Here is a 15,792-nt window from a genome sequence, read left to right on the forward strand (position 1 = left end):
TAATATTTATGAATATTTTGATTGCTAGAAAGGAATTGAGGAGAGATTATATACATTTTTCTTAATTTTATAAATAGTTACTATTAATCATTTGATTCAGTTAAGAGCAATAGAGCATTGAGGAGTATGAAATATTTTTTTTTCAGTTAAGAACACTGAAGCATTTGATTCAAACTGAATAGCCTAACCATATAAAGTTTGAAGATAATGAAAAGTATAAATGGATCATGTAACATCGAAAGTTTACAACATAATTATTATATATTTTGTTTATTTAGATGGGGAGAATCTTTGCTCACCCACTCACTTTCTCCGTCAGTTTGAGATTTGACTTCCGTTCCCCTCATCTTCATCTCCCATACTCCCAGGTATCATCACTCTTTCAATCATCGTAAGCCCTTCTTCTCTTCGCTGTTTGTCTCTCGATCTCTTGTTATCACGATATGTTCTGATTGTATATTGGTTGGTATTTTAAAACTAAGGATGCTGAATCTGATTACTGGAACTGTTTTGCAATCATTATGTGTTTCAGTTGCAAAGCTTGGTTTAACCATGGATTCTTATGGAACTGGCACGGTTAAGGAATTAGACCAAACTAGTGAGGAAGAGTATGCAACGCAGTCCAAGTTAATCAAAGAGTTTATAACTATTCCCACCATTGACAAAGCTTGGATCTTCAACTCTGGTTCTGGTACTGATGACCTTTCTTTCACATATCAAAAGTTGACTACTTTGGAATTAAATATTATTTTTTTTCACTTTATGAATTGCTTTTTTTATATTGCAGGTTCTCAGGCAATGGTTGCCATGAGTCAAGCAAACCTTTTGGCTAATAAGAGGAGGAAGTTTATGTTATCTGGACATATCTCAAAAGAAGAAAGTAGTGACCAGTCTGTAAACTTTCACTGGGCGCCATTTCCTGTAGAGATGACAGGCGCATCTGCTTTTGTCCCCTCTCCATCGGGTCTGAAGCTCCTTGTGGTTCGGAATCCTGATGATAACGAATCTCCTACAAAGTTTGAGATATGGAGTTCGTCTCAGCTAGACAAGGAGTTTCATATTCCACAGAAAGTGCATGGCTCTGTATACGTTGATGGATGGTACTGTACCTTTTTTCTTTTTTTTTTTGCTTATTTCAAAGTCAAGGTCTTGAAGAAGTAGAAAAATGAGGGAGGCTTGTGTATGTACGTATGATGCAGGTTTGAAGGAATCTCTTGGAACTCAGATGAGACTCGTGTTGCTTATGTTGCTGAGGAACCATCTCTTCCCAAACCTACGTTTGACCATCTAGGTTATTACAAGAAAGACAATTGTTTGGATAAGGATATTGGAAGCTGGAAAGGTCAAGGGGATTGGGAAGAGGAATGGGGAGAAGCATATGCCGGAAAAAAGCAGCCTGCCCTGTTTGTTATCGATGTTGACAGGTTTCCATCAATCTCTCTCCATTGTAAAAAAAAACAAGAAATAATTACTCTTTTATATTTTCTGATTGCTGTCTCTCTGTTTTTTGCTAGCAGTGGAGAGGTTGAGCATATCAAAGGAGTTCCAAGATCGATAAGTGTTGGACAGGTTGTTTGGAGTCCAAGCTGTAAAGGCTCAGCTAAGTATCTAGTTTTTGCCGGATGGTTAGGAGATAAAAGAAAGTTTGGTATTAAGTACTGCTCCAACAGACCATGTGCTGTTTATGCGATTAGACTCACAGATGACCCGAAGTGAGTACTGTATTTCGCTTCTATGACTCACTAGAATACAACTCAATCATTACTTATTTTGCGAAATATGGTTGATAGAGTTTGCCCTTGTGTTCCAGAGATAACGCTAACGAAGCATTCCCTATTCATAATTTTACTAAAAGCATAAGCAGTGGTTTTTCCCCACGGTTCAGGTTTCATCTTATGAACTTCTTTCTTTGTCTTTCAAATTATTTATTTGTTTAAAAGCATTTGGTCTCCATGGTACTATGTTTATAACTGGTCCATTAACATATGTTAAGCTTCTCCTTTACTTATAGCAGTGTTGATGTGAAATTTTCATTTCGTATTCTTTTTTCTTTTTTCTCTCACAGCAAAGATGGTAAGTTTCTTCTGTTTCTATCGGCAAAGACAGCTGTTGATTCTGGGGCGCATGGGGCAACCGAGTCACTTCACAAGATTAACTGGCCAAGTGATGAGAAACTTCCTGAGTCAACAGATATTGTTAATGTGGTGAGAGATTACAGACCTTTTTCTCCCTACAGAGGCTTCAAACTTTCTTTGAGCTCACCGCTTTTTGTTTTCTTAACAACTTATATAAATCTTTCTACACCAATAATAGTTGTCTTCAAAATAGTAATTAAATTTGATACATCTTGTAATGCAGATTCAAGTTGTGAATTGTCCTGATGATGGTTGTTTCCCTGGCCTCTATGCTACCGGCCTTCTGGGTGATCCCTGGTTGTCAGATGGACATACTCTTATATTATCTTCCTACTGGCGCAGTTGTAGAGTGATACTCAGCCTGAATTTGCTAAGGTGGCTAATGAGTAGATATGAAAAGTTTTGAAGATATCTTCTGCTGCTGTCTAACTGATGATTAAAAATTACCTTGTGGAATTACAGTGGCGAACTGTCGCGTGTCAGCCCTAATGATTCAGATTATTCATGGAACGTTCTTGCGCTAGATGGTGATAATATTGTTGCTGGTAACAACTTTGAGCAAGCTCTTAATCTTAGTTACTAACTGTGACAATGTCATCTTACACAATTCTATGTTTTTCTTTTCTCTGAGCAGTGTCTAGCAGTCCAGTGAGTGTTCCTGAAATTAAGTATGGAAAGAAAGTTCTTGATTCAGCTGGGAAGCCTTCATGGCAGTGGTCAAAAATCCAAAAGCCAATATTGACATGCTCTGAGAAGGTTGAATCCTATTTACCAAATCCTCTTGTTGCAAATGATGTTAAGCGTTTTGTTTATTAATCTTCTTGTCTAAACCGACGCAGGTCACGGCAAGGCTTTCATCTCTTCAGTTTAAAATTCTGAAAATTCCAATCAGTAATGTTTCTGAATGTCTTACGGAAGGTACGTTTAACACTCAATCTTGTTTCTTACAAACAAGAAATTCATTTCAGGTTGTTTGTTGATAAGCTTTCTTGCTGATTTCTATATGATCAAGGGGCCAAAAAACCAATTGAAGCTATATATGTATCGTCTTCAAAGTCCAAGGAGAATGGGAAATGTGATCCTTTAGTTGTTGTTGTCCATGGAGGGCCTCACTCGATTGCACCATGCAGCTTCTCCAAGTCTTTGGCCTATCTCTCCTCAATCGGCTACAGTCTGCTGATTGTAAATTACAGGTTAATTTTCCACTAAGTTCATCAACAACCTTCTGGAGATCCTAACTTAGCGCTTTGGTGATTCATTTGAGTTGTAAGGGGTTCGTTGGGATTTGGGGAAGATGCGTTGCAGTCTCTACCTGGAAAAGTTGGATCACAGGACGTGAACGATGTGCTCTCGGCTGTAGACCATGCCGTTGAAATGGGACTTGCAGACCCGTCTAGAATGACCTTGCTAGGTGGTTCTCATGGTGGGTTTCTGACTACACACTTGATTGGCCAGGTAAATGTAGTTCACACACCTTTGGAAGTGATGGCATCATAATGTAAATCATCATCCTGAAACCAAAGTATTGCTATAGGCGCCAGATAAATTTGTGGCAGCAGCTGCAAGGAATCCTGTGTGCAACCTTGCATCAATGGTTGGGATTACGGATATACCTGATTGGTGTTTCTTTGAAGCCTATGGTGACCGGACTCACTATACAGAAGCCCCATCACCCGAAGATATGTCTCGTCTTCATCAAATGTCTCCTATATCACACATCTCAAAGGTCAAACCACACCACTTCCCTTCTTCTTCGATGTTTTTGAAGACATTCATTTAATGATCCTTGTTGTGCAGGTGAAAACACCCACTTTGTTTCTCTTGGGAACTATGGATCTCCGTGTTCCCATTTCAAACGGATTTCAAGTAAGATCAATCTGCAACTTGCTCAAGTTTGCAGATCCTAAACATTATTGGTAATGCTTGTTTATTCGTGTATTCTTTATTTTTATAGTATGTGAGAGCCTTAAAGGAGAAAGGAGTTGAGGTTAAAGTGTTAGTCTTTCCCAATGACAATCATCCCTTAGACAGGTAAAACACAAACAAACAAATGCTAGCATCTCTTATATTGTTGATAGCATCTCTATGAGAAAGTTTGTTCATATCTAAAGCATCTTGTGTCTGTTTTATTATGCAGACCGCAGACGGATTATGAAAGCTTTCTCAACATTGCTGTTTGGTTCAACAAGTACTGCAAGCTGTGAACACCTCATTTCTTTTTATTGTCTGAATACTGAGTTTATTAACTGAAGTGGAAATAAAAGAATCAAACGCTCAGGTACTCCTGCCCGAAAAAAAAGAGCTGAGATACTCCTGCCCGAAACTGACCGGATTTGAAATTAAATATATCTTTATTTAAATCAGAAAAATTATTAAAAGACTATGTAACCAACAGAAACTTGCATAATTACAACCCAACCAGGACTATTTCGCGGACTATCCAGACCCGATCCACAAAATTCGGATCTCTTTCTCCGTAACTTCCGAAAACTTTGTAAAACCTAGTGTAATTGTAAACTTGGTGTAACTGTACAGAAATTAATTCCTACTTATATTATTGTATGAATATACATTGTATCTAATACAAGTTATTTAAATTGAACTAATGCATACTTTTAGATTGTAATGTTTTATTATATTAATTTTTGGACACGGTTGATGTTATTGATATATTTATTGATTTTTTTTTAAAACATTAATTTATAGATATAACTAGAAAAATTACAAAATGTGAAGAGTCATTTACAGAAATTTATTAAAAGTAGATAAAATTAATTTTCAATTGGCAATGCACGAGCAGTCAAGTGTATATCACAAGCTGCACAATTCCAGAAACAAAGATCGCATTTCCACCGTGATTTTGATCCATTTAGGGAGACTACAAACACTAATTTTATGATTCTGGAGCACCAGCAATCATATGTCACATTAGGATCTATCATTTCAGCCATAGATAGAAACATGGTAGGTTTTTCATAATCTCAATGGCCTGTGAGTTCCCAACTATTGATGATTTGAAACATCTGATCAACATGTTGACGAGTAAAAGCATGGTAGTTGTGAACCAATCCTCCATCATCAACACTAAAGGCTAAGTTCATCATACCATATACAAATAGGGCCAACAAGCATCCTCTCTCAGCAGCAAGATATTTTTTTTTCTTACCAACTAAATGGAGGATGAAGAACTCATACATACCTCTCAAGTATATGGCCTCTGGATTACCCACACGGTAGCAACTAATTCTGAACATTCGAACATCATTGACCTTGTCTAGCTAGTCATTCATGTAAATGAGACTTGCCGATCTGTAGAAGTAATCATATCTTCCAATTTTGTTTAACCCGAAAAAAACAATCCGTGCACAACCAAAGTCTTGGATACTGGTCGTTGCTACGTTGTAGAGAATCTTATGAATCATTGAAGGAGGGAGAGAAGCCAAGTTCATCTAACTTTGATAAAATAAAATGGTTATTGTGTGAGAGAAATCTCGTAAATTATTTGTTACTTGTATAAGTGATAAACCCTTGAAATTTAATGAACCACTCACCCAAATTTAAGCAGAAACATGTCCATTTATAGGTGATTTGATAGACTCCTCGACTGTCGCATCTCTTGGATTTAACTTATTAAGATATATAACTATGTATAAGTAAGTAAAATTAAGTGATTTAGATTGTCTAAATTTATGAAACTAAGAAAAATGTAACAATTAAGATTGTATAAATATTTAAAACTATGTAAAACTTAACGAAATTTATATAGTCTATTGTTGTATTTTGCAAGAAATGATTAGTATCCAAAACGTAATGTATATATTTAACGACAGCAACCAGCAGTATTGGAGATAATAAATGAAAATGATAATATTTAGTTTGAGAAAAATCATGTAATTAATGATTCGAGCAGTGGCATGTCCATTTAAGGGTAATTTGATTGACTCCCTGAGGAAGCACGACTTCTCTCACACGCCTTCTCACTGCAACAGTCGCATCTCTTGAATTTGGAACTTTGTATAACTTTAATTTATTAAGATTTATTACTATGTATAAGTAAGTGAAACTAAGTGAAACTAAGTAATATAGATTGTCTAAAATTTTGAAACTAAGAAAAACGTAACAATTTAGATGCTATAAATATTTGAAACTTTGTAAAACTTAAAGAAACTTAGATATCATATTGTTATATTTAAAAATTTCCATAGTTGGATTCAACATCCATTTTTCATAGTTGTCTTAAGAAGTAAAATTTCTTCTTTTAACACACTAACTTTATTGTTTGTGTTTATGTTACTTGGTTTGTTATTTATGTTTGTAAAATTTGGTGTAACTTAAAATAATTTTGGTTAAGTACATCATTTTTGTTTGTCAAACTTCGTAAAATTTAGTATTACTTTTTTTCATGTTTGTGTAATTAGGTAAAAAAATTCAAAAATTTTCATTTTCGTACGTCAAACTTTGTATAACTTAATATTTTTTCTGTTTGTACATTTCGGTAAACTTTGTCAGAATTTTCATTTTTCATTTGTCAAATTTCAAAACTTAAATAACTCATCACTGAACTAGTTTGATAGAATTTATGATTAATTGTACAACCAAAATCTCAGAAATACCATGACAGTAACAATAAGACAACATACAACTATCAATATTTGTCTTCCATTATTGGGTCCTTAATCCACATGGTCATTTGAGAAACCACAAGGAGACATCAATAGTATTGCAAATAAGGGTTTGAATCAGATTTGGAGAACTTCTGGATGATACACCCGCCGCTGTAGCTTCAGAGTTTTGTCTCTTGATTAATCACTATTTTCTGGAAAAAATCTAAAAATTGCAGATTATGTGAAGAAAGATGAAAAAGAAGAAATGAGATGAGAGAGAATGAGGTGAGAGGATTGAAAAGATGATAGAAATGAGAAAACCCTAAAAATTAAAGCAATTATAGTTGCCAACTTCGTTTTTGGGGTCTGGAAAAAAAGAAATTTTTTGGAGGGAAAATTCTGAAATTGGAGCGGGAAATTTTTTTACAGCATTTTTGGGTCGATGTTTTACCAAGTTTGTAGTTTTACAAAAAGCTTCAAAGTTTTACTTTTCTATTTTTTGCATTTTTTTTAGTTTTACTGTACTCAAAAGATTTATATTATAGTTATACCACTTTTATTTAGTTTCCTACAATCAAATTCCATCAAATCATGTTGTGACATAATTAATTTTGTTGCATATATAAATTTTTTGATGTCACAAGGACAACACTAAGATAAAAAGCATAAAAGAACAATGTATTTCCTCTATTATGTAGTACACAACTATGTGATAAAAAAATTAACTATAATTATTGTAAATTTAAATCATAAAATACTAACAAATAATAATCATAATACTTATAAGCAACCAAACAAATTAAAAATTGTTTCTTCAAATTTTTATATTTTATCAGTTTTACTAAGTTTTATTTAGTTTTTTTATCGTATTGAACAATCATTTTGAATAATAGATACAACTAATCGTGGTGTGTATTTTCTTCTAGGTTCCCGAATTTAAATATTTACGAGAACAAGTATGCACTTTTTTAATCGAAACAAATTAGAGTTCTTAATATTCGGAGCTCACAGTTCAAAATAGTAATTTCAAAACAGTTATGATGTGATGCTCAATCAACTAAATCTTTTACATGCTCTCCACGTTATCCAAATCAATACCTATATTATCTCTATCTCGAATAACAACATCTTCCACTGGTTCAGTCACCTTAAGATGTTGTTATGTTTTTTCAATGGTATCAAAGATTTTATTACCATATAACTCAAATTTTACCTATTTGTATATGGATTTATGGTCATTTTTCTGCATTACTAGCATACAAACTACCTTTACCTTCGTTTGGATTTCATTCATGACCATCTCCGGCTTTATAATAGTACTTTTAATAATCAAAGTGTATGTTTGTGAAAGAACTCGTCGTCTCATGTAAAAATCAAAATGATTAACAACAAGTTAGATGAACTTGCACGGTTTAACCATAAAATGTTACCAAGTTATATAGTTTTACCATTATAGTTATATTAAGTTATACAATTTAGTTAGTATCATTTTACTTAGTTACACAATTTTACTTAGTTGTACAGTTATAGGTATACCAAGTTTTACTACGTTTTCTAATTTTTTATCAAAATAATAATTTGATACATTTTTTTATATTTTTTGTCATACAAAAACAGACTCATATTTATAATTATATCAGTATTTTGAATATTCAAATAGATCGAGATTCATTGTTCTTAATCAATTAATTGTGAATACGAATTTGAAATTAAACCTCTTCAAGAATGAATTAATGGAGAAGATGAATGCCAAATTGAATAGAATTTGAATGGAATAATTAAATCTGGGTTTGAGATTTACAGTGGAGAGAGAAAGGAAGAAGATAGAGTAAGAGAGAGAATGATTTTGATTTGTTTAGACACAAAGGATAATTTAGACATTGACCATTGAAAGGAAAAGTATCAAAACACATAAGAGTACGCCAGATCACGTGAGAGTATGCTAGATCACTTTTTGCCTCATTAAGAATACCTGAGCACTTTACTCGAAGTAAAAAGAACTTATAAATTAAAGAGACTTTGGTCCAGTGTGTTTATATAGCTTGGCTTATCTTCGATTGCTTGCAACAAAGACGTGACTTCCGATTTAGACTTTAGAACAAGGGTACTTTCAGGCCATTACCATTAAAGCTGGGCATGATTACTCGTTACTCGCCTTAAACTCGCTACTAGACCCGTATTCGTCTTGAAAATTTAAGTATTCGATGTTGTCAAAGCAAATAACAAGTCGACAATTTTCATTATTTACAAGGCCAAGTCAAGTATCATTATTTTTTTAGTACTTGACTCGTTCGCCCCGTTACTTGTTCTATTACTTGCTACTTCCTCTGTTTCTGAATAAATGTCCTTTTAGAGTTGTGCACACGGATTAAGAAATCATTGAATTTTGCATATTTTTCATACAAAAATATCATTATCCATACATCTCGACCAATAGAAAAATAAAATGCAGAATAAAGTTAATAAATTTTGCATTGAAATATTAAAACGACACTTATTTTACAACAAAAAAATTCTCTACAACGACACTTAATATGAAACGGATGGAGCATTTGTTACATGATCTATTTATTATTTCTTCGTATTTATCTTTTTTTTACTTGCATTTAGGATTGAACATAAATGCTTAGTAATCTTCTTATACTTGTTAATTATTTATTATCCATCTTGAGTTTAAAATATTCGTCGTCATCTAGTCACATATTACATATGACTTGTTATTACTTGTTACTTATTTAGAGAAGACATTTTTTATTTGTTTTCTCTATAATATGAACAGATATTTCGTTTAAAGTAATTCATATGTTATTTTAAATAGAATAGGCAAAACATACTTTCATACCTATTAGATATCTATTTCTTATAGAGTAGTGTTTAGTAAATAGTTTTTAAATATTCCGAAAAACTCGTAAATATTTCATAAGTACTCGTAAATAGTTTACAAATACTCGTAAATAATTTACAAGTACTCGTAAATAGTAAGTAATAGAGTAAGACAAGTAACTTGCAAGTAATTCATTTTTGATCAAGTACTCGAAATAACATACTCGTTTCTAACAAGCCAAGTATAAGTCAAAAATTTTATTATTCGTACAAGGCAAGTCAAGTCGCAAGTACATGCGAAATTGCATTTGTTCGCCTTGTTCCCAGCCCTAATTACCATCCCCTAAACTATATTTGAGAAGTGATTTTGCCAAATGTCTTCTCTATAATCATTCTCACAAAAATAATATGATATGACTACTAAAATTGATGACATGTCTTATAAATTAATATGACATGGACAATTATATTTAATGTTAATTTATATTTTTGGTAATCTTTTTAAAATATGGTAATAACTCATATATTACATTTATTGTCGATTTATATTTTTGGACTTTTTAAAATATGATAATAACTCATAAATCATCATTAAAATAAATATATTCAATTATGGCATTTCAAATTTTGAAATATCATTTAAATTAAAAATATTTCAAAATTTCGAAATATCATTGCTGGTTTTGATTTTGTTGGTGATTTATAGCTTTACAAATCTATGTGGAAAATCAGGGTCAAAATAATTTGATGCATAGTTCTTACATTTGATAATGGGTAGTAATGCATTTCATAATGATGGCTGTATAACCGACCACAAATGAACTGGATTTTTTTTGGATCAAGAACCAAAATGGTTCGGGTTTAGTAGAGTTCAACCGAATTTAGTTAAGTTAAATTATAGAATAACTGAAAATAATATAGTAACTGTTTTTAATCTTTTTTGGTAAATTTTAAAATTTTAGTTATAAAAACTTTCAATAAAAACTACAAAAGTGAAAATGCAATATAAAATTAATACTTTTACTTCAATATTTATCAATGTGAGTTATGAAAATGTAAAAATAACATATTATAAAATATTTTTATTTTTATTTGTAATATTTGTAATGATTTAAAACAAAAACCCTAATTAACAAAAAATGCTTTTAGTGAATTGGAAAGCAATTGATACTGATATATTTTTGTTTCACGGTTTAACCTGATCTGGTTATTTCTTCGGTCCGAATTTATAAATGTGTTTATATATATTCTGAAAGTTACTTAGAACATGAATATATAAAAATTATATTATAAATAATTTCATCCCGTGCAAGGCACGGATCTCAACCTAGTTTCACAATAATAAGTGACCGAAATATTGATATCGTACTAAGCTTACACGTTAGGGTATATTCACCCAATATTCTCTTTAACAAATATTATTCCATAATTCTCAGTATTCCTACTACCGAGATTCTATAAATACTCTAGCATATTATTTTGACCTCACACACCAAATCTATAGGAATCATGAGCAAAGAAAAATGGCACCTCCTATCATTCACACCTGGAAATCATGAATGGGGTTTTTTCCCACCAAAATTGTTATGGAAAGAGTCAAAAAGAGAGGTGAGTTTTGTCGATTTGGCAAATAAAAAATTCCAAGTTTTGTAAATTTGTATGTAAACTAGCCCAAATTTTTTATGTTAGTTTGTAAACAAGGCCAAAAATGAAACTTTATTTTTTTGTTTTAACTAAAATACATTATCATTTTTACTGTGTTGCATGTAAATGTATCAAAATCTTATTTAATAAATATTATTACATTTAACATATGCAATTTATCGATTGTATAAATTTATACTAATAACTTATTAAGAAGTGATATATTCGAAACTAAGTTAGAATTAATTACTAAAAAGTAGAGCATAATTACCGAACTACATAAATATATAAATCTGGGCTAACATACGTCAGTAGTAAATTGTCATTTAAATACATAAAAACTCAAACATTGAAAATCCCACACACTTAATCAAAATAAAATGTAACTAAAATTAATGTTTTAACCAATATATTATATATTGTAATATATTGATGGTATTGATATATACATTATCAGTGAAATCTAATTCAAAAAATCCATAGTTATAAACAACAAAATACTTAGAATATTATATAATTTTTAAGAAGATATTTGCAATGGTTTTAATATGATTATAGCCTTAATATTTTATTATAAAATAATTTTATCATTAAAATAAGTTTAAATAAGTTATTTCATTTAAAATAAAACATAAAATACAAACTGATTTAGGCTTCAGCATATAAATAGAGAACAATAAACTCAACTGAAAAAAGAAAAAGAAATGAAACAAAACACAAAAAAAATGAAATTAAATCCAAATCAATGTTCACAAATATCAGTTTGGTTCCTAAATCTCTGAAATTAAAAAAAAAATTAAACCAAATTGAAACCAAACTGAGAATCCAATGTGTAAACTGAATATCAAAAATACACTTTATATACCTTAATATAAGTTATATTTTGCTTTAAAATTATTAAATATTCTATAATACTATATATAAACCAAATAAGTAAAAAATGCCGGATTATCCTACTATTTTTTTAATATTGTTGTAAAACTAAGTGGGGAAACGTGTTTCTATTATTAATCTCGACCAGGGGTCTTACATATATATACATCAGGTCGTGTTTATCCTAAGTGGATAAGTACAACAGTCGATAAGCATTATCTCCTGCGGTCGGTACGGTCCTGGTCGGTCCGGTTATGTCGATCACAATCTGCTACATAACACTCCCCCTTGATCGACACATCCGGTACTGGTTCGTTGCATGCTTAATGTTGCCTCATTAAAACCTCTCCTGGAAAACCCCAAAACCAATGTGGCAAAATGGGAAACCATGGACAGGAAAAAGAGTACAACACATGAACTCCCCCTGATGAATGCATCATTGTAGTAGACGCATTCCATCTGGTATCCGAGTCTTCCTGAACGTTGAAGCTGCATGTGACTTGGTGAAGATGATCAACTGGATTCTCCTTGAATGAACTAGTGAATGTTGGACGTCTTGATGTCTTTGGAACTCCATAAAGATGTGGTCAGGATGTACATCTTTGCTGCTGATCACTCCATGTCTTGGTCGGACTGATGGCGCTTCGAACGATGCTCGGATGGACTTTATAGTCTGCAATAAAACTTTACTTGCAGGTCCTTTTCATGTCCAACGGATATACTTTGGTTATATGGCTTTATCAAAACATGGACATTCAATATATATTGAGTCTTCTGACCCAAACACATACGAACCACTTCTCTTTATATCTTTTGCCCATTTGGACTTATTTCTCTTCGTATGTGCCAATTGTTTTATCCATTGTAGCCAGTCTTTCTTTATTTCCTTTTGTCGATCAATGTTATGTTATAGACCTTGTCTATACACGTCCATTACCATGAGTGTCTAAGGTAAAACCATAAATAATTATTTGCTGCAATGGAACTCATCAAACTATGAATTCGCAGTCAAATGCACTCATATCTTTTATACATAGCTATCGATCTTTTCTTGCCTTTAGCAATACTATACTTATTAAGCCACGACCAGGTATGCTTCTGGTCACTATCTTAGATTATGGTTCTCACTTTAGGCGTGCTGACTTAATCATTCACACACTCACACGGCTATGATTTTTCTGCAGTTTTACCATATGTAAGACATAGCCTGTTTAATCAATTGATAACTTGTATCATTGAAATCATTGAACTTCTCTTTAGGTTGGTTTGTTATAAACATAACACAAGGAATTATAATATCCTCTATAGGGATATATGAACTGGTTGTACTAATTATTTTCTTAGTCTATCATTCGCAGCTGCCTTGTTTCAGTCCATGAATAGCTTAGGAACAAAACTATTCTATGAGAATTTCTTCTCATCTTTTTGATACTTTTATCATTTCTTTATCCAGTGATCAATATGCTACTTACTACATTTAGTTCTACTTATATCCAGACCTTTTCGAATTTGTAGTAGCATCCACCACATAGGAGTATATCTCCTTATAATCTGTTCCTTTGGTCTCTGTGAGTATCCTTGTGTAATCAAGCCATTCCTTGAATACTTTAAATAGGAATATGAACACCTTAGTCCATGTCTCACGATTTCTTTTCCTTTCCCACACAAGACCTATTTTTCATTGGTTTTATCTTATCAGATGGTGTTTCTATATATGGCCAATACACCCATCTCTTTTATAGATTCTTTGAATCTTTCTTTGAACCCCCACGGTTTTCTTTAGTCTATGAATGCATTCTTGTATTCTCGTGGGTTCTGATCCTCGCTTATATCTTTTAAACTCAAGTGCTATTTCCTTATGCATCTTTATATTTTATGTGTCGACACTTCTTTTATAGTGTTCCATTGTGTTCCAGACATGAACTAATCGATTAGAGATTTCATTCTTACTAAGAACCTTCATTACCTTGCAGTTTAGCGTCCCAAACTACATGATCTGGTATCTTAGATGTTTAGCTGCGCAGCCTTATCTCAATGTCTGGTCTGGTTTCTCTTATGACCTCGGATATGTCATTTCTATGCACCTTTCTTTTTATTTCCGAGGTTCCTTATCTTATGGAACATATTGGTCTATCTTTAGACTTTATAGCAACTTGATTATGTCTCTTATAGGACATTAACTTCGTGGTGCTTAAGCTGGTATGACTTAGTCATTCTTTTTCTTTTCTTTTCGGGTATAATCTGTCTGGCATTCTTTTAGCTAGCTTTGTATGATCTTTCTTTGGACGTCTTAAATCATATTCTCTGGTCTGAGGATCTTGCCAAGACAAGGATGGTTAATACCATTCTATTTCTCTTTATACTTGTACCAGCTTATTTCTTTCTCCCCCTGATGTTGGATAGTCGGATTTATCATGTAATCTGTAAACCTGGCCTTAATCTGATCACCCATATTTTGGCTCAAGGTCTCTTTATAAAATCGTGGGAGGAAGACATTCTCATATCCAACATATATTCCCAATTTTATCTCATCTTCTTATGAGGTTCCATCCTAGACGGCACATATTATTGTGGTGGTCTAAACATAATCTCTTAGGATGGTCTATGTCTGGATCATGACCCTTTATCATTCTTAGATGGGAATATCTATGCTCACTTTATATGGCCTGATGCATATTTTTATTACATGTAAATCCATGTGTTCCCAAGCATTAGCTAGTGATCTTTGTATCACAAAGAATTTGGCCAAGTTCTATCATGGTCATAGACCATGTCATTCGGATTTTTAGTGTTGTTCATGTACCACGGGAGTGTCATTTCTCCCCCTCATGAACATGCTTATAAATCTTTAGATGCTTGGAACATTATAGCCTATTGAGTTTCCTTTGTGTACATGTTACAAAACGTGAGATTCTATGGGATAACTCTTTTGTGCCTTTTTCGATATCAATCTTTGCATCAATTTTAAAGACCTGGATGGCTAGTCCAGTCATGCCATAAAGTGTATAAAATTTCGTGGTCAACCTATCTGGTTACCTAGGCCTTTTGCCTTTATCATACTGCTCTTTTAGCATAGTTTAGATCAGCCGGGAGTACAATCTCGACCATTTCTATGCCTTGGGCGGTTTTTATTTATAATCTTGAAGGAACTTTTTTTTTCCTTTGCTCATTGGTTCAATGTGGAAACCATTCACTTTTCAAAATTTTATAACTCAAATGGGACTTTTATTTGGGTGAATAATTCATGCTCTTTTTAGGCAATGCCTTTGGTCGGATGATTTTTAATTACTATACTCATTTTCTAAATTTTCATTTGTCATTTATCAATCAAGGAATTATCAAGCAAATCAAGCAAGATAATATAAGACCAGAATCAACTTTTATTATTGCTATAAATTTTATAAATGACAAGCAAATCAAATCAAAACATAAAACATGAAATCAGAATGTCTGAATCTTTGATTCTTTAATCAATGTGTAAGCCAACCTCACAATTTATATTTTCCATACGGCTTCCTCAGATTTTTCTTATATATCATTTTCATCCTCAATGTTTTCAGGAGGTTTCATATCATTGTCTTGTTTCTCAATGTATGTTTACTGAATTTTATCAATCAGTTGATGGTATCTCGAATTTTCTGCTTTCTTTGCTCGGTTGCCAATAGGCATGATAATAAGTCTTTATAGGTCGTGAAACCTTTTAGACTTATGTG

General features: G+C 32.4%; 1 protein-coding gene across 3 annotated transcripts; it reads left to right on the forward strand.

The window, feature by feature from the left end:
• The first annotated feature begins 198 nt into the window (after nt 1-198).
• LOC108818380 (acylamino-acid-releasing enzyme) lies at nt 199-4,412 on the forward strand. 3 transcript variants are annotated; one of them, XM_018591338.2, is made up of 17 exons: nt 199-391; nt 533-691; nt 788-1,100; nt 1,200-1,424; nt 1,515-1,712; nt 1,811-1,885; nt 2,066-2,204; nt 2,359-2,510; nt 2,598-2,680; nt 2,770-2,891; nt 2,975-3,053; nt 3,148-3,328; nt 3,407-3,590; nt 3,670-3,861; nt 3,933-4,001; nt 4,090-4,166; nt 4,273-4,412. In XM_018591338.2, the coding sequence occupies exons 2-17, from the start codon at nt 553-555 to the stop codon at nt 4,337-4,339; spliced, it is 2,295 nt and encodes a 764-aa protein (XP_018446840.2). In that variant the 5' UTR covers nt 199-391; nt 533-552; the 3' UTR covers nt 4,340-4,412. The 3 variants fall into 3 exon arrangements, with proteins under 3 accessions (XP_018446840.2, XP_018446839.2, XP_018446841.2); XM_018591337.2 differs by having other exon boundaries at nt 200-368; XM_018591339.2 differs by having other exon boundaries at nt 204-368; nt 1,518-1,712.
• Nucleotides 4,413-15,792: the final 11,380 nt, after the last annotated feature.

This window comes from Raphanus sativus, chromosome 7 (genome assembly GCF_000801105.2).
Source record: "Raphanus sativus cultivar WK10039 chromosome 7, ASM80110v3, whole genome shotgun sequence".
In the NCBI taxonomy this organism is placed as follows: Eukaryota; Viridiplantae; Streptophyta; class Magnoliopsida; order Brassicales; family Brassicaceae; genus Raphanus; species Raphanus sativus.

Excerpts from the sequence above, each read along its gene's own strand:
- LOC108818380 (XM_018591338.2), top strand. The coding sequence starts at position 553 with ATGGATTCTTATGGAACTGGCACGGTTAAGGAATTAGACCAAACTAGT. Across the intron at positions 3,054-3,147 it reads TTCTGAATGTCTTACGGAAG|GGGCCAAAAAACCAATTGAA; the intron begins GTACGTTTAACA and ends TATATGATCAAG. Across the intron at positions 3,329-3,406 it reads CTGCTGATTGTAAATTACAG|GGGTTCGTTGGGATTTGGGG; the intron begins GTTAATTTTCCA and ends TTGAGTTGTAAG.